General features: G+C 46.7%; 2 protein-coding genes across 2 annotated transcripts in view; both read right to left on the minus strand.

Moving 5' to 3' along the window:
- LOC127929522 (general transcription factor 3C polypeptide 1-like) overlaps positions 1-4,715 on the minus strand; it is a 15,103-nt gene extending 10,388 nt beyond the window's left edge. Inside the window, exon 1 of the mRNA XM_052517394.1 lies at positions 4,652-4,715. Coding sequence (XP_052373354.1) covers positions 4,652-4,715 — 64 coding nt within the window. The remainder of the gene's footprint in view (positions 1-4,651) is intronic.
- A 3,734-nt stretch (positions 4,716-8,449) lies between these two features.
- LOC127929520 (general transcription factor 3C polypeptide 1-like) lies at positions 8,450-14,876 on the minus strand. The gene is made up of 6 exons (XM_052517393.1): positions 14,406-14,876; positions 13,565-13,768; positions 12,364-12,540; positions 11,644-11,787; positions 8,700-8,796; positions 8,450-8,473 (listed from the first exon to the last, which is right to left on the minus strand). Exons 1-6 carry the CDS (start codon positions 14,624-14,626, stop codon positions 8,450-8,452), a joined length of 867 nt encoding a protein of 288 aa, XP_052373353.1. The 5' UTR covers positions 14,627-14,876.
- Positions 14,877-19,285: the final 4,409 nt, after the last annotated feature.

Below are 19,285 nucleotides of genomic sequence, written 5' to 3' on the forward strand. Positions count from 1 at the left end.
CAGCCGTCAGACTAGTGTCTAGGAGAACCAGCCGTCAGACTAGTGTCCAGGAGAACCAGCCGTCAGACTAGTGTCTAGGAGAACCAGCCGTCAGACTAGTGTCTAGGAGAACCAGCCGTCAGACTAGTGTCTAGGAGAACCAGCCGTCAGACTAGTGTCCAGGAGAACCAGCCGTCAGACTAGTGTCTAGGAGAACCAGCCGTCAGACTAGTGTCTAGGAGAACCAGCCGTCAGACTAGTGTCTAGGAGAACCAGCCGTCAGACTAGTGTCTAGGAGAACCAGCCGTCAGACTAGTGTCTAGGAGAACCAGCCGTCAGACTAGTGTCTAGGAGAACCAGCCGTCAGACTAGTGTCTAGGAGAACCAGCCGTCAGACTAGTGTCCAGGAGAACCAGCCGTCAGACTAGTGTCTAGGAGAACCAGCCGTCAGACTAGTGTCTAGGAGAACCAGCCGTCAGACTAGTGTCTAGGAGAACCAGCCGTCAGACTAGTGTCTAGGAGAACCAGCCGTCAGACTAGTGTCTAGGAGAACCAGCCGTCAGACTAGTGTCAGGAGAACCAGCCGTCAGACTAGTGTCAGGAGAACCAGACGTCAGACTAGTGTCTAGGAGAACCAGCCGTCAGACTAGTGTCTAGGAGAACCAGCCGTCAGACTAGTGTCTAGGAGAACCAGCCGTCAGACTAGTGTCTAGGAGAACCAGCCGTCAGACTAGTGTCTAGGAGAACCAGCCGTCAGACTAGTGTCTAGGAGAACCAGCCGTCAGACTAGTGTCTAGGAGAACCAGCCGTCAGACTAGTGTCTAGGAGAACCAGCCGTCAGACTAGTGTCCAGGAGAACCAGCCGTCAGACTAGTGTCTAGGAGAACCAGCCGTCAGACTAGTGTCTAGGAGAACCAGCCGTCAGACTAGTGTCTAGGAGAACCAGCCGTCAGACTAGTGTCCAGGAGAACCAGCCGTCAGACTAGTGTCTAGGAGAACCAGCCGTCAGACTAGTGTCTAGGAGAACCAGCCGTCAGACTAGTGTCTAGGAGAACCAGACGTCAGACTAGTGTCTAGGAGAACCAGCCGTCAGACTAGTGTCTAGGAGAACCAGCCGTCAGACTAGTGTCTAGGAGAACCAGCCGTCAGACTAGTGTCTAGGAGAACCAGACGTCAGACTAGTGTCTAGGAGAACCAGACGTCAGACTAGTGTCTAGGAGAACCAGCCGTCAGACTAGTGTCTAGGAGAACCAGACGTCAGACTAGTGTCTAGGAGAACCAGCCGTCAGACTAGTGTCTAGGAGAACCAGCCGTCAGACTAGTGTCTAGGAGAACCAGCCGTCAGACTAGTGTCTAGGAGAACCAGCCGTCAGACTAGTGTCCAGGAGAACCAGCCGTCAGACTAGTGTCTAGGAGAACCAGCCGTCAGACTAGTGTCTAGGAGAACCAGCCGTCAGACTAGTGTCTAGGAGAACCAGCCGTCAGACTAGTGTCTAGGAGAACCAGCCGTCAGACTAGTGTCTAGGAGAACCATACCTCTCCTGGTATCAGGGACCTACAGTAGGGTCTAGGAGGTAGTCAGACTAGTGTCTAGGGAACCATACCTCTCCTGGTGTCACAGGAGAACCTACTCAGACTAGGGTCTGAGGAACCAGGTAGTGAGGTAGTGTGTAGGGTACATACCTCTCCTGGTATCACAGGGACCTACTGTAGGGTTGAGGTAGTGAGGTAGTGTGTAGGGTACATACCTCTCCTGGTATCACAGGGACCTACTGTAGGGTTGAGGTAGTGAGGTAGTGTGTAGGGTACATACCTCTCCTGGTATCACAGGGGCCTACTGTAGGGTTGCGGTAGTGAGGTAGTGTGTAGGGTACATACTCTCCTGGTATCACAGGGACCTACTGTAGGGTTGAGGTAGTGAGGTAGTGTGTAGGGTACATACCTCTCCTGGTATCACAGGGGCCTACTGTAGGGTTGAGGTAGTGTGTAGTGGTAGGGTACATACCTCCTGGTATCACAGGAGCCTACTGTAGGGTTGAGGTAGTGAGGTAGTGTGTAGGGTACATACCTCTCCTGGTATCACAGGGGCCTACTGTAGGGTTGAGGTAGTGAGGTAGTGTGTAGGGTACATACCTCTCCTGGTATCACAGGGGCCTACTGTAGGGTTGAGGTAGTGAGGTAGTGTGTAGGGTACATACCTCTCCTGGTATCACAGGGGCCTACTGTAGGGTTGAGGTAGTGAGGTAGTGTGTAGGGTACATACCTCTCCTGGTATCACAGGGCCTACTGTAGGGTTGAGGTAGTGAGGTAGTGTGTAGGGTACATACCTCTCCTGGTATCACAGGGGCCTACTGTAGGGTTGAGGTAGTGAGGTAGTGTGTAGGGTACATACCTCTCCTGGTATCACAGGGACCTACTGTAGGGTTGAGGTAGTGAGGTAGTGTGTAGGGTACATACCTCTCCTGGTATCACAGGGGCCTACTGTAGGGTTGAGGTAGGTAGTGTGTAGGGTACATACCTCTCCTGGTATCACAGGAGCCTACTGTAGGGTTGAGGTAGTGAGGTAGTGTGTAGGGTACATACCTCTCCTGGTATCACAGGGGCCTACTGTAGGGTTGAGGTAGTGAGGTAGTGTGTAGGGTACATACCTCTCCTGGTATCACAGGGGCCTACTGTAGGGTTGAGGTAGTGAGGTAGTGTGTAGGGTACATACCTCTCCTGGTATCACAGGGGCCTACTGTAGGGTTGAGGTAGTGAGGTAGTGTGTAGGGTACATACCTCTCCTGGTATCACAGGGGCCTACTGTAGGGTTGAGGTAGTGAGGTAGTGTGTAGGGTACATACCTCTCCTGGTATCACAGGGACCTACTGTAGGGTTGAGGTAGTGTGTAGGGTACATACCTCTCCTGGTATCACAGGGACCTACTGTAGGGTTGAGGTAGTGAGGTAGTGTGTAGGGTACATACCTCTCCTGGTATCACAGGGGCCTACTGTAGGGTTGAGGTAGTGAGGTAGTGTGTAGGGTACATACCTCTCCTGGTATCACAGGGACCTACTGTAGGGTTGCGGTAGTGAGGTAGTGTGTAGGGTACATACCTCTCCTGGTATCACAGGGGCCTACTGTAGGGTTGAGGTAGTGTGTAGGGTACATACCTCTCCTGGTATCACAGGGACCTACTGTAGGGTTGAGGTAGTGAGGTAGTGTGTAGGGTACATACCTCTCCTGGTATCACAGGGGCCTACTGTAGGGTTGAGGTAGTGAGGTAGTGTGTAGGGTACATACCTCTCCTGGTATCACAGGGACCTACTGTAGGGTTGAGGTAGTGAGGTAGTGTGTAGGGTACATACCTCTCCTGGTATCACAGGGGCCTACTGTAGGGTTGAGGTAGTGAGGTAGTGTGTAGGGTACATACCTCTCCTGGTATCACAGGGGCCTACTGTAGGGTTGAGGTAGTGAGGTAGTGTGTAGGGTACATACCTCTCCTGGTATCACAGGGGCCTACTGTAGGGTTGAGGTAGTGAGGTAGTGTGTAGGGTACATACCTCTCCTGGTATCACAGGGACCTACTGTAGGGTTGAGGTAGTGAGGTAGTGTGTAGGGTACATACCTCTCCTGGTATCACAGGGGCCTACTGTAGGGTTGAGGGTAGTGTGTAGGGTACATACCTCTCCTGGTATCACAGGGCCTACTGTAGGGTTGAGGTAGTGAGGTAGTGTGTAGGGTACATACCTCTCCTGGTATCACAGGGGCCTACTGTAGGGTTGAGGTAGTGAGGTAGTGTGTAGGGTACATACCTCTCCTGGTATCACAGGGGCCTACTGTAGGGTTGAGGTAGTGAGGTAGTGTGTAGGGTACATACCTCTCCTGGTATCACAGGGGCCTACTGTAGGGTTGAGGTAGTGAGGTAGTGTGTAGGGTACATACCTCTCCTGGTATCACAGGGGCCTACTGTAGGGTTGAGGTAGTGAGGTAGTGTGTAGGGTACATACCTCTCCTGGTATCACAGGGGCCTACTGTAGGGTTGAGGTAGTGAGGTAGTGTGTAGGGTACATACCTCTCCTGGTATCACAGGGACCTACTGTAGGGTTGAGGTAGTGAGGTAGTGTGTAGGGTACATACCTCTCCTGGTATCACAGGGGCCTACTGTAGGGTTGAGGTAGTGTGTAGGGTACATACCTCTCCTGGTATCACAGGAGCCTACTGTAGGGTTGAGGTAGTGAGGTAGTGTGTAGGGTACATACCTCTCCTGGTATCACAGGGGCCTACTGTAGGGTTGAGGTAGTGAGGTAGTGTGTAGGGTACATACCTCTCCTGGTATCACAGGGGCCTACTGTAGGGTTGAGGTAGTGAGGTAGTGTGTAGGGTACATACCTCTCCTGGTATCACAGGGGCCTACTGTAGGGTTGAGGTAGTGAGGTAGTGTGTAGGGTACATACCTCTCCTGGTATCACAGGGGCCTACTGTAGGGTTGAGGTAGTGAGGTAGTGTGTAGGGTACATACCTCTCCTGGTATCACAGGGACCTACTGTAGGGTTGAGGTAGTGTGTAGGGTACATACCTCTCCTGGTATCACAGGGACCTACTGTAGGGTTGAGGTAGTGTGTAGGGTACATACCTCTCCTGGGGGCCTACTGTAGGGTTGAGGTAGTGAGGTAGTGTGTAGGGTACATACCTCTCCTGGTATCACAGGGGCCTACTGTAGGGTTGAGGTAGTGAACACAGTGTGTAGGGTACATACCTCTCCTGGTATCACAGGGGCCTACTGTAGGGTTGAGGTAGTGAGGTAGTGTGTAGGGTACATACCTCTCCTGGTATCACAGGGACCTACTGTAGGGTTGAGGTAGTGTGTAGGGTACATACTCTCCTGGTATCACCACTGACCTACTGTAGGGTTGAGGTAGTGAGGTAGTGTGTGATACATACCTCTCCTGGTATCACAGGGTCCTACTGCAGGGTCCTGAGGTAGTGTAGTGTGTAGGGTACATACCTCTCCTGGTATCACAGGGACCTACTGTAGGGTTGATACACAGTGAGGTGTCCTGATACATACCTCTCCTGGTATCACAGGGACCTACTGTAGGGTTGAGGTAGTGACACCACTGTCCTGATACCACTCCTGTCCTATCACAGGGGCCTGTCCTGATACAGGGTTGAGGTCCTGTAGGGTACATACCACTCCTGGTATCACAGGGACCTACTGCAGGGTTGAGGTAGTGACACACTGTCCTGATACATGTCCTCTCCTGGTATCACAGGGGCCTACTACACAGGGTCCTGAGGTAGTGACCTCACACTGTCCTGGTACACACTGTCTACCTCTCCTGGTACACTCTGAGGGACCACTGTCCTGTTGAGGTACTAACCTCACACTGTCCTGATACATACCTCTCCTGGTATCACAGGGGCCTACTGTAGGGTTGCCGATAGTAACTCACACTGTCCTGATACATACCTCTCACTGTCCTGATCACAGGGACCTCACACTGTAGGGTTGAGGTAAGTCACACTGTCCCTACTGGATACACTCTACCTCACACTGTCCTGATACATCACTAAGGGACCACTGTAGGGTCCTGATACACACTGTCCTGGTACACACTCTGAACCTCTCCTGCTATCACTGGGGCCTACTGTAGGGTTGAGGTGTTCAACTGGTCCTAATACACACTTGACCAGTTTGGCTGCTACACATGTACTGATACATACGCTCTGAAGGTCCTCACACTCACTGATACTCCTGCAGAGATACAAACACACTGATACACCCTGTCCTGATACACGCTGTCCTGAACACACACTGTCCTGATACACACTGTCCTGATACACGCTGTCCTGATACACACTGTCCTGATACACTGTCCTGATACACACTGTCCTGATACACACTGTCCTGATACACCCTGTCCTGATACACACTGTCCTGATACACACTGTCCTGATACACACACTGTCCTGATACACACTGTCCTGATACACACTCTCTAACCTCACACTGTCCTGATACACACTGTCCTGATACACACTGTCCTGATACACACTGTCCTGATACACTCTGTCCTGATACACACTGTCCTGATACACTCTCTAACCTCACACTGTCCTGATACACACTGTCCTGATACACACTGTCCTGATACACACTGTCTACACACTGTCCTGATACACACTCTCTAATACACACTGTCCTGATACACACTCTCTAACCACACACTGTCCTGATACACACTGTCCTGATACACACTCTCTAACCACACACTGCTGATACACACACACACTGTCCTAACCACACACTGTCCTGACCTACACACTGTCCTGATACACACTGTCCTGATACACACTGTCCTGATACACTCTCTAACCCACACTGTCCTGATACACACTGTCCTGATACACACTGTCCTGATACACTCTAACCTACACACTGTCCTGATACACACTGTCCTGATACACACTGTCCTGATACACACTGTCCTGATCTAACACTGTCCTGATACACACTGTCCTGATACACACTCTCTAACCTCACACTGTCCTGATACACACTGTCCTGATCTAACACACTGTCCTGATACACACTCTCTAACCTCACACTGTCCTGATACACACTGTAACTGATACACACTGTCCTGATACACATAACACACTGTCCTGATACACACTCTCTAACCTCACACTGTCCTACACACTGCTGATACACACTGTCCTGATACACACTCTCTAACCACACACTGTCCTGATACACACTGTCCTGATACACACTCTAACCTGTCACTGATACACACTGTCCTGATACACACTGTCCTAACCTCACACTGTCCTGATACACACTGTCCTGATACACACTGTCCTGATACACACTGTCCTGATACACACTCCTAACCTCACACTGTCCTGATACACACTGTCCTGATACACCTCACACCTGATACACACTGTCCTGATACACACTCTCTAACCTCACACTGTCCTGATACACACTGTCCTGATACACACTCTCTAACCTCACACTGTCCTGATACACACTGTCCTGATACACACTCTCCTAATACACACTGTCCTGATACACACTGTCCTGATACACACTGTCCTGATACACACTGTCTAACCTCACACTGTCCTGATACACACTGTCCTGATACACCCTGTCCTGATACACACTGTCCTGATACACACTGTCCTGATACACACTGTCCTGATACACACTCTCTAACCACACACTGTCCTGATACACACTGTCCTGATACACACTGTCCTGATACACCCTGTCCTGATACACACTCCTAACCACACCCTGTCCTGATACACCCTCCTGATACACACTGTCCTGATACACACTCTCTAACCACACACTGTCCTGATACACACTGTCCTGATACACACTGTCCTGTCCTGTCCTGACACACTGTCCTGATACACACTCTCTAACCTCACACTGTCCTGATACACACTGTAACCACACACCTGATACACACTGTCCTGATACACACTCTCCTGTCCTACACACTGTCCTGATACACACTGTCCTGATACACACTCTCTAACCACACACTGTCCTGATACACACTGTCCTGATACACACTCCTAACCTCACACTGTCCTGATACTCTCTAACCACACTGTCCTGATACACACTCTAACCTCACACTGTCCTGATACACACTGTCCTGATACACACTGTCCTAACCTCACACTGTCCTAATACACACTGTCCTGATACACACTCTCTAACCACACACTGTCCTGATACACACTCTCTAACTGATACACACTGTCCTGATACACTCTCTAACCTACACCTGATACACACTGTCCTGATACACACTCTCTAACCACACACTGTCCTGATACACACTCTCTAACCACACACTGTCCTGATACACACTCTCTAACCACACACTGTCCTGATACACACTCTAACCACACACTGTCCTGATACACACTGTCCTGATACACACTCCTAACCACACACTGCTGATACACACTCTCTAACCTACACACTGCTGATACACACTCTAACCTCACACTGTCCTGATACACACTCTCTAACCACACACTGTCCTGATACACACTGTCCTGATACACACTCTCTAACCTTACACACTGTCCTGATACACACTCTAACCACACACTGTCCTGATACACACGCTCCTAACCTACACACTGTCCTGATACACACTCTCTAACCACACACTGTCCTGATACACACTCTCTAACCTCACACTGTCCTGATACACACTCTCTAACCACACACTGTCCTGATACACACTCTCTAACCTACACACTGTCCTGATACACACTCTCTAACCTCACACTGTCCTGATACACACTCTCTAACCTCACACTGTCCTGATACACACTCTCTAACCACACACTGTCCTGATACACACTCTCTAACCACACACTGTCCTGATACACACTCTCTACACACTGTCCTGTCTAACCTCACACTGTCCTGATATACACTCTAACCTCACACTGTCCTGATACACACTCTCTAACCACACACTGTCCTGATACACACTAACCTCACACTGTCCTGATACACACACTGTCCTGATACACACTCTCTAACCACACACTGTCCTGATACACACTAACCTCACACTGTCCTGATACACACTGTCCTGATACACACTCTCTAACCACACACTGCATGTCCTGGTACACACATACAAGGTCCGCTCAACGATGCAATGTTGACTGGAACACAGAGGTCTCACCAGTTGGTCTCGTAGTGTGATCATGGAGGCTGTGTGGTTGGGCGCCTCTGACAGGAGGTTAGAGGTCAACTCCATCAGGATATCATACTTACTACGCCTGGAGAGAGAGAGAGACCCAACCAAATCATGAGAAAACAAAAAGATAATTACTTGACACATTGGAAAAAATTAACAAAAAAACAGTGCAAACTAGAATGCTATTTGGCCCTACACAGAGAGTACACAGTGGCAGAATACCTGACCACTGTGGCTGACCCAAAATTAAGGAAAGCTTTGATTATGTACAGACTCAGTGAGCATAGCCTTGCAATTGAGAAAGGTCACCGTAGGCAGACATGGCTCTCAAGAGAAGACAGGCTATGTGCTCACTGCCCACAAAATGAGGTGGAAACTGAGCTGCACTTCCTAACCTCCTGCCCAATGTATGACCATATTAGAGAGACATATTTCCCTCAGATTACACAGACCCACAAAGAATTCGAAAACAAACCCAATTTTGATAAACTCCTATATTCCTATAGGACCATTCTTAGTATCTACCTGACTAGTTGATTACACAGGCAATACTAAAGTGCCTATAAGAACATCCAATATTCAAAAGGTATATGAAATACAAATCGTAGAGAGAGAAATAGTCCTATAATTCCTATAATAACTACAACCTGAAACTTCTTACCTGGGAATTTTGAAGACTCATGTTAAAAGGAACCACCAGCTTTCATATGTTGTCATGTTCTGAGCAAGGAACTCAAACTCATTCATATATCCTTATGTACATATTCTTTATCCCCTTACACTGTGTATAAGACAGTAGTTTTGGAACTTAAACTCATTCATACTCATCTCATATGTATATACTGTACTCGATACCATCTACTGTATGCTGCTCTGTACCATCACTCATTCATATATCCTTATGTACATATTCTTTATCCCCTTACACTGTGTATAAGACAGTAGTTTCGGAATTGTTAGTTAGATTACTTGTTGGTTATCACTGCATTGTCGGAACTAGAAGCACAAGCATTTCGCTACACTCGCATTAACATCTGCTAACCATGTGTATGTGACAAATAAAATTTGATTTTGATTTGATTTGATTAAACTTTAGCTTTCTTACATGGCACACTTTTACTTTCTTCTCCAACACTTTGTTTTTGCATTATTTAAACCAAATTGAACATTTATTTATTTGAGGATAAATTGATTTTATTGATGTATTATATTAAGTTAAAATAAGTGTTCATTCAGTATTGTTGTAATTGTCATTGTCGTTGAGTTAGCAACAGCAGATGCAAACGAGAGTTAGGAAGGAACTGACAGAGTTTCCCGTCTATCACCCAACGACGTCACTACAACGTGTCCAATTGACAACCAGAGACATTCTTCAAAGGACTCGGTTGGGCAACACGGCCTTCCATCTACCACCAACCTACCGAAGCGCAGCTCAGAGTAAATATTTATTGCATTTTCCTTTTCCAAATGGGCGGTAATTTAGAATGCATAAGATACTGTATTTACGATAGCACAGCTTCTCCCTTTGTTCCTCAGTCTTCCTGCTCTTTCACTCAAACCCAGCCCCTTTTCCTTTGTGTAACAAGCTGTCATATCTGTTCCGCCCACTAGGGACGTTTTCCTTCATGACGTAATTTGTAATAAAGTTATGATTTAATTATGTGTATGTGTAATTCTGTGTGATTAGTTAGGTATTTAGTAAATAAATAATTCAACCCAATTTTGTATTGCCGATTCAACTTGTGTGCCAGGGTTCGTGCAGATAACCAAGAATTTAAAACTTTCAGATGAGACTGAATTAAGATGACGATTAATATTGACTGCTATTGATGTAAAACATTACTAGGTCTTTCAGAGTTTATTCGGAAGATAACAGCTCTATAAATATTATTTTGTGGTGCCCTGACTCTCTAGTTAATTACATTTATATGATTAGCTCAATCAGGTAATATTAATTACGGAGAAGTTATTTTATAGAATAGCATGTCATATCACTTAATCCGGCATAGCCAAAGACTCGACATCGGCTTTTTTTGGTCCTCCGAATAATCGGCATCGGTGTTGAAAAATCATAAATCGGTCAACCTCTAGTAAATACAATCCATATTTATGTTTATTTATTTTCCCTTTTGTACTTTAACCATTTGTACATCATTACAACATTTGAAATATCTTTATTCTTTTGGAACTTCTGTGAGTGTATTGTTTACAGTTAATAAACAAAAGTGAAATAAACAATAAAAATGATCGACTTCACTTGCTTTGGAAATGTAAACATATGTTTTCCATGCCAATAAAGCCCTTGAATTGAATCAGGTTTAGAACTGAATCAGGTTAGAGAGTGAATCATGTTTAGAATTGAATCAGGTTAGAGAGTGAATCAGGTTAGAGAGTGAATCAGGTTAGAACTGAATCAGGTTAGAGAGTGAATCAGGTTTAGAACTGAATCAGGTTAGAACTGAATCAGGTTTAGAACTGAATCAGGTTTAGAACTGAATCAGGTTTAGAACTGAATCAGGTAAGAGAGTAAATCAGGTTTAGAACTGAATCAGGTTAGAAAGTAAATCAGGTTTAGAACTGAATCAGGTTAGAAAGTAAATCAGGTTTAGAACTGAATCAGGTTAGAGAGTGAATCAGGTTTAGAACTGAATCAGGTTTAGAACTGAATCAGGTTAGAGAGTGAATCAGGTTAGAGAGTGAATCAGGTTTAGAACTGAATCAGGTTTAGAACTGAATCAGGTTAGAGAGTGAATCAGGTTTAGAACTGAATCAGGTTTAGAACTGAATCAGGTTTAGAACTGAATCAGGTTTAGAACTGAATCAGGTTTAGAACTGAATCAGGTTAGAGAGTGAATCAGGTTTAGAACTGAATCAGGTTTAGAACTGAATCAGGTTAGAGAGGAAATCAGGTTAGAGAGTGTGTACTGACCGGTCTACGTGGAAGCGTTTGAGTAGGAGCAGTATGGAGTGTTGCTGTGCTCCGCTGGCCAGTCTGAGGACATGAGACTGCATGGTGATCAGATCATTCTGTGTCAGAGACTTCCTCAAGTAGTGCATCTTCCTCGCGTCCGTCCTGCACCAATCACAACACAGCTTATTACATAGTGTGACCAAACAGAACAGACAATAAGTGGTATTCCAGCAACTTTGCAGAGATGAGAAAGTGACAGAGAGCATGCTGGTACATAAACACTAAAGAGATAGAGGAGATCACTGTGGTTTTCCTGTCAAGCCAGCTACTTGAATGAGCAGGAGTGCAGGTCTCTCAGTAGCTAAAGAGGTAGAGATGTGTTTTCCTACTTGAATGAGCAGGAGTACAGGTCTCTCAGTAGCTAAAGAGGTAGAGATGTGTTTTCCTACTTGAATGAGCAGGAGTACAGGTCTCTCAGTAGCTAAAGAGGTAGAGATGTGTTTTCCGACTTGAATAAGCAGGAGTACAGGTCTCTCGGTAGCTAAAGGAGGTAGAGATGTGTTTTTCTACTTGAATGAGCAGGAGTGCAGGTCTCTCAGTAGCTAAAGAGGTAGAGATGTTTTTTCCTACTTGAATGAGCAGGAGTAGCTAAAGAGGTAGAGATGTGTTTTGCTACTTGAATGAGCAGGAGTGCAGGTCTCCCTGTAGCTAAATAGGTAGAGATGTGTTTTTTCCTACTTGAATGAGCAGGAGTGCAGGTCTCTCTGTAGCTCTCCCTGCCAGCGGGCCCTCCCCACCCTCTCCAGGATACAGTATGAGTGGTCAGTCAGCTTCAAGTCCGGGTCTCCTCCGTCACCTATTAACACCCTGAACCTTAACCTCTGGGAGGCCACCATTACCAGCTTCCTCCCCCACCTGGAGGAGGAGAGGTCATCATGGGTTAGGGGTTGTTTTAGGACTGTTCTGAGTATCTACCTGACTAGTTGATGACAAGTTGTGGATTGATTCTACCTGGAGGAGAGGTTATCAGTTGGGTCTATGACTTTCTGTAGTCGGGCCAGCTAATGTAATGTTACCAGCCGGTCCCATATCACTCCCCCTTGGCCCTAAACCCTTGATGAAACATGCTGACCACACAGCTCACGTCGCAAAATACATTTAAACACGTTATTTAATTATTGCACCCGTGCTGCTCGCGCACCAACCAGCGTCTGCGTGGCCAAGCGCTAAAATAGAAGTCATTTCTATTTCTGACGCTGAAACATAAACCAACGTACAACACCAACGTGCACCACCGTTTACAACACCACAGTTTACAACACCAACGTGCACCAGTTTATTGCTTCCACCTTACAGATCTACAAACATTGAAGTGGGCGATATACCGTTTATCTAGCATACGGGGGCATTTCGAAACACCGATGGTATGATTTTCAATATCGCCTCGCATGCTCCGCCACGGCTTATAACGATAACGAAGTATAACTATATAAGTGTCAAATTAGATCCAGCTCAGGGATCCAGCTATGTGTTTGCTAACTTGTTAAGATCAAACTTCTTGATTACAGCCGAAACATAACAGCCTGAGTAACAGCCAAGGAGAGGTGGAGGAATTGGGACCAGCTGGATATGAATGTGTTAGAGATATCTTTTTTATTTTACCTTTATTTAACTAGGCAAGTCAGTTAAGAACAAATTCTTATTTTCAATGACGGCCTATGAACAGTGGGTTAACTGCCTGTTCAGGGGCAGAACGACAGATTTGTACCGTGTCAGCTCGGGGGTTTGAACTTGCAACCTTCCGGTTACTAGTCCAACGCTCTAACCACTAGGCTACCCTGCCGCCCCATCTTGAATTCACACACACACACACACACACACACACACACACACACACACACACACACACACACACACACACACACACACACACACACACCTTTTGAAGGCGTCCTCTAACATTACACATGGCGTCAGGTTGGTGGTGCGGATGATTGGGGTGACGTTTCTCCTCTCCTTGAAGAAGACACACGAGCCCTGGATTCCACTCTTATCCTCCAATAAGATCTGGACAGGGTAGGAGTCCACTCTGTCCCAATGGGATGCTTCCTGAATCCCTGTGTCTGGATCTATGTCTGCAAATCTGAAGAACAGACATACGGGATGGAGAGGGACAGTGGCGTTGGCAACTTGCACGCAGCTGATTGAACATTTGGCACTAGATATTCAGCCATCAAGGTTAGTTAACTAGTTAGTAGTGTCAGCTTGATTTTAGTGTCAGAATGATTTTACTAGCTAGTTAGATATTTTGTTTCAAATTCATAGGCTATCAAACAATGCCATAACGCTACAAATGTACGACATAGGGAAAATGTATAGCAGGACTGATGTTGGGAACTGGGAAATCCAAGTTCAAAACACATTTTTGTAGTTGGAGCTAGTTCTCTCCAATTTCTCATTTGTTTTGAACGTAGCTAGACAAGTGACGGCTCGATCACGCTGACAGTGTCAATGCATTTTGGTCGACCAGAAGAAGTACATTCATTCCAATGTAACGCTGCGTTTGCCTTGCAACATTGCGTTGTAGTGCGTTATGTGTGGTACGTACGTTGGATTTATCTAAAGTGTGCGTCAAACTGTACGCGTAGACGGCTTGACAGAAATGGTAGCATTATGCAATTGTTGAACTTTTGTTGCACACATATCCAGATGATGCTCCGTCCCATTTTTTCGTACTGACACTGTACGTGTGATCGACGCGTAAGACAACTCCAACCTACCGGTCGACGAGCACGACATCCGCTCTCTCTTGCGGCAGCTCGAAGAAGTCGACTTCGTGGTTCGAGACCAAGGATTTCCAAATGAACTCTTTAGTACACGGGTCTAGATTCCGTGGGAAAGCGGGGTTCCTCTTTTCCAACCGAATCCACAGAGAGAGGATGGTAACCCCGTCCAGTCCCTCCAACGCCACTTCGTCCATTACTATGTCTAGCGGATCCATGTCTCGCAAACCAACGTTAGCTCACTAGCTCCGCTGCAAATTCGTAACTCAAAGTTTAAAACGTGACCAACTACTACTGTACGGCTCGATATGCATTCAAAGCATCTGCATTGTATCCTGTTTAATTAAAACCGCTGAATTAAACGTGAACACAAGCACATTTTACGCAGAACTGTATGTTTTCTTTGGAAGCTGACGTTCCAACTGTGTTCCTATCGTGACGTTGCACGTGTAAACTTTGACCTTGTGTTGTACGTCATTCCGCGTCACTCAAACCGTCAAGTTTCCTGGAGGACATTTCCCGTTGTTCCACAAGATGGCGTCCTACTCACATTTACCTGTAAACATCAAAACGGAAACTGTATAGTCATCGTCACAACAATTCATTGAGGTCAATAAACTGAAATCAACCAACGTTATTGCATCCAACTCCTGATATTAATAGAGCTGAGCCAGAGTCGTTACAATATGTTGCGGAATAGCTCGGGACTGTCCTATAAGTGAAGGGAACAAATATGAGGATTGCCTGTATACATTACGGGATGCTAAATCGTGGACATAAAAGCATGTTCAATAGGAACTGTCCCTAGGAAAAGGGCCCTTGATTGGTACCTTTTGCACACTATGTATAGATTGGTAGTAGGGATGCACCGATATTACATTTTGAAATGGCCGATACTGATATATAATATTTTCCTTGCCAAAAACCCGAAACCGATATAAAAAAATGTTAGTGGCCTTTTCAGCATTCTAGTAGTTAAATGGTTTACACACAGCAAAAAAAGTTTTTTTGGGGGGGGCATTTAAGCATGTCCCCATTACCAGTAAAACATTATCAAAACCTATTTATTTTACTTACTTGCTGTGCTGTTTTGTTCAGTCATTTCATTCTCAACCAGGATTTCATCATGTCACTGTGTCTGTTTCCATGTTATCCAGCTGTGTATGTAACATTTCACGTAAACCCTGTTTCCTGTCTGCATCGAAGTACCGAGCATCGAGCATGGTGGCAACACAGTAAAGAGGCTCAGAGAGAATGCCTGTTAAAGAACTAGTGGTCCTTGTACCTAGCATCGAGCATGGTGGCAACACAGTAAAGAGGCTCAGAGAGAATGCCTGTTAAAGAACTAGTGGTCCTTGTACCTAGCATCGAGCATGGTGGCGACACAGTAAAGAGGCTCAGAGAGAATGCCTGTTAAAGAACTAGTGGTCCTTGTACCTAGCATCGAGCATGGTGGCAACACAGTAAAGAGGCTCAGAGAGAATGCCTGTTAAAGAAGTAGCTGGTCCTTGTACCTAGCATCGAGCATGGTGGCGACACAGTAAAGAGGCTCAGAGAGAATGTCTGTTAAAGAAGTAGCTGGTCCTTGTACCTAGCATCGAGCATGGTGGCGACACAGTAAAGAGGCTCAGAGAGAATGCCTGTTAAAGAAGTAGCTGGTCCTTGTACCTAGCATCGAGCATGGTGGCAACACAGTAAAGAGGCTCAGAGAGAATGCCTGTTAAAGAAGTAGCTGGTCTTGTACCTAGCATCGAGCATGGTGGCAACACAGTAAAGAGGCTCAGAGAGAATGCCTGTTAAAGAAGTAGTGGTCCTTGTACCTAGCATCGAGCATGGTGGCGACACAGTAAAGAGGCTCAGAGAGAATGCCTGTTAAAGAAGTAGCTGGTCTTGTACCTAGCATCGAGCATGGTGGCGACACAGTAAAGAGGCTCAGAGAGAATGCCTGTTAAAGAAGTAGCTGGTCTTGTACCTAGCATCGAGCATGGTGGCGACACAGTAAAGAGGCTCAGAGAGAATGCCTGTTAAAGAAGTAGCTGGTCCTTGTACCTAGCATCGAGCATGGTGGCGACACAGTAAAGAGGCCTGTTAAAGAAGTAGCTGTTAAAGAAGGTCCTTGTACCTAGCATCGAGCATGGTGGCAACACAGTAAAGAGGCTCAGAGAGAATGTCTGTTAAAGAAGTAGCTGGTCCTTGTACCTAGCATCGAGCATGGTGGCAACACAGTAAAGAGGCTCAGAGAGAATGCCTGTTAAAGAAGTAGTGGTCCTTGTACCTAGCATCGAGCATGGTGGCAACACAGTAAAGAGGCTCAGAGAGAATGCCTGTTAAAGAAGTAGCTGGTCCTTGTACCTAGCATCGAGCATGGTGGCAACACAGTAAAGAGGCTCAGAGAGAATGCCTGTTAAAGAACTAGTGGTCCTTGTACCTAGCATCGAGCATGGTGGCAACACAGTAAAGAGGCTCAGAGAGAATGCCTGTTAAAGAAGTAGTGGTCCTTGTACCTAGCATCGAGCATGGTGGCAACACAGTAAAGAGGCTCAGAGAGAATGCCTGTTAAAGAAGTAGCTGGTCCTTGTACCTAGCATCGAGCATGGTGGCAACACAGTAAAGAGGCTCAGAGAGAATGCCTGTTAAAGAAGTAGCTGGTCCTTGTACCTAGCATCGAGCATGGTGGCAACACAGTAAAGAGGCTCAGAGAGAATGCCTGTTAAAGAACTAGTGGTCCTTGTACCTAGCATCGAGCATGGTGGCAACACAGTAAAGAGGCTCAGAGAGAATGTCTGTTAAAGAAGTAGTGGTCCTTGTACCTAGCATCGAGCATGGTGGCAACACAGTAAAGAGGCTCAGAGAGAATGCCTGTTAAAGAACTAGTGGTCCTTGTACCTAGCATCGAGCATGGTGGCAACACAGTAAAGAGGCTCAGAGAGAATGCCTGTTAAAGAAGTAGCTGGTCCTTGTACCTAGCATCGAGCATGGTGGCAACACAGTAAAGAGGCTCAGAGAGAATGCCTGTTAAAGAAGTAGTGGTCCTTGTACCTAGCATCGAGCATGGTGGCAACACAGTAAAGAGGCTCAGAGAGAATGCCTGTTAAAGAAGTAGTGGTCCTTGTACCTAGCATTGAGCATGGTGGCGACACAGTAAAGAGGCTCAGAGAGAATGCCTGTTAAAGAAGTAGCTGGTCCTTGTACCTAGCATCGAGCATGGTGGCAACACAGTAAAGAGGCTCAGAGAGAATGCCTGTTAAAGAAGTAGTGGTCCTTGTACCTAGCATCGAGCATGGTGGCAACACAGTAAAGAGGCTCAGAGAGAATGCCTGTTAAAGAAGTAGTGGTCCTTGTACCTAGCATCGAGCATGGTGGCAACACAGTAAAGAGGCTCAGAGAGAATGCCTGTTAAAGAAGTAGCTGGTCCTTGTACCTAGCATCGAGCATGGTGGCAACACAGTAAAGAGGCTCAGAGAGAATGCCTGTTAAAGAAGTAGTGGTCCTTGTACCTAGCATCGAGCATGGTGGCAACACAGTAAAGAGGCTCAGAGAGAATGCCTGTTAAAGAAGTAGCTGGTCCTTGTACCTAGCATCGAGCATGGTGGCGGCACAGTAAAGAGGCTCAGAGAGAATGCCTGTTAAAGAAGTAGCTGGTCTTGTACCTAGCATCGAGCATGGTGGCGACACAGTAAAGAGGCTCAGAGAGAATGCCTGTTAAAGAAGTAGCTGGTCTTGTACCTAGCATCGAGCATGGTGGCGACACAGTAAAGAGGCTCAGAGAGAATGCCTGTTAAAGAAGTAGCTGGTCCTTGTACCTAGCATCGAGCATGGTGGCAACACAGTAAAGAGGCTCAGAGAGAATGCCTGTTAAAGAAGTAGCTGGTCTTGTACCTAGCATCGAGCATGGTGGCAACACAGTAAAGAGGCTCAGAGAGAATGCCTGTTAAAGAAGTAGCTGGTCTTGTACCTAGCATCGAGCATGGTGGCAACACAGTAAAGAGGCTCAGAGAGAATGCCTGTTAAAGAAGTAGCTGGTCTTGTACCTAGCATCGAGCATGGTGGCAACACAGTAAAGAGGCTCAGAGAGAATGCCTGTTAAAGAAGTAGCTGGTCTTGTACCTAGCATCGAGCATGGTGGCGACTGCTGGACTTGTTGACTGCTCGATCCACAGCAGACATTGTGGGCCAGGTTAGGAATGCTGTGTTGCACGTGTAGCAGTTATAATTTGTGGCGTCATTACATCATCTGCCTACGTTACATAGGAATGGCACGTCAGCTTTGACATCGGTTTTGCACATCAGCATTAAACTAGACATCGGGCCGATGCCCATGTTGCCATTTTTAGCCAATCCCGGCCGATTCCGATATGCTTACCGATATATCACGCTTCCCTAATTGATACCTTTAGCAGACTCCATGTGTAGATTGGTAGAAGTGACTCGCCAGAAGCGGTCAATGTTTAGGTTTTCTAGAGCGTCAATAGATCCTTTTCACATAAATGCCTGTTAACGGCCCTGGTCCGACGGCATAGCATGGACGGCCCTAAAGAGGCTCGAGAGAATGCCAAAGCGTAGCTGGCCCTTGTACCTAGCACGGCATAGGACGGCCCTAAAGAGGTCGACGAGCATGCTGACGTAAAGCCCTCGTCCGTACGGCATAGCACGAGCATGGTGGCGACAACATAGCAGAGAGAATGCCCTAGCTGGTCCTTGTACGGCATAGCGACGGCCCTCGTCGACGGCATAGCGACGGCCCTCGTTCGAGTGGCTTGTATAGCGAGCATGGTGGCCACAGTAAAGAGGCATAGAGAGAATGCCTGTTGAAACAGAATGATGCTCTACGACTCCATCAACAAGGACAGGGGTCATGTTTTATTCAATGTATTTAT

Source organism: Oncorhynchus keta, unplaced genomic scaffold, assembly GCF_023373465.1.
Source record: "Oncorhynchus keta strain PuntledgeMale-10-30-2019 unplaced genomic scaffold, Oket_V2 Un_scaffold_7666_pilon_pilon, whole genome shotgun sequence".
Lineage (NCBI taxonomy): Eukaryota > Metazoa > Chordata > Actinopteri > Salmoniformes > Salmonidae > Oncorhynchus > Oncorhynchus keta.

Bases quoted from the DNA above. Each gene is read 5' to 3' on its own strand.
- LOC127929520 (XM_052517393.1), bottom strand. From the start codon at position 14,626: ATGGATCCGCTAGACATAGTAATGGACGAAGTGGCGTTGGAGGGACTG. The intron at 12,541-13,564 runs GTGTGTGTGTGT...CTCCTCCTCCAG, and splicing joins TTAGAGGACGCCTTCAAAAG to GTGGGGGAGGAAGCTGGTAA. The intron at 8,797-11,643 runs GTCAGTACACAC...CTCTCTCTCCAG, and splicing joins AAACGCTTCCACGTAGACCG to GCGTAGTAAGTATGATATCC.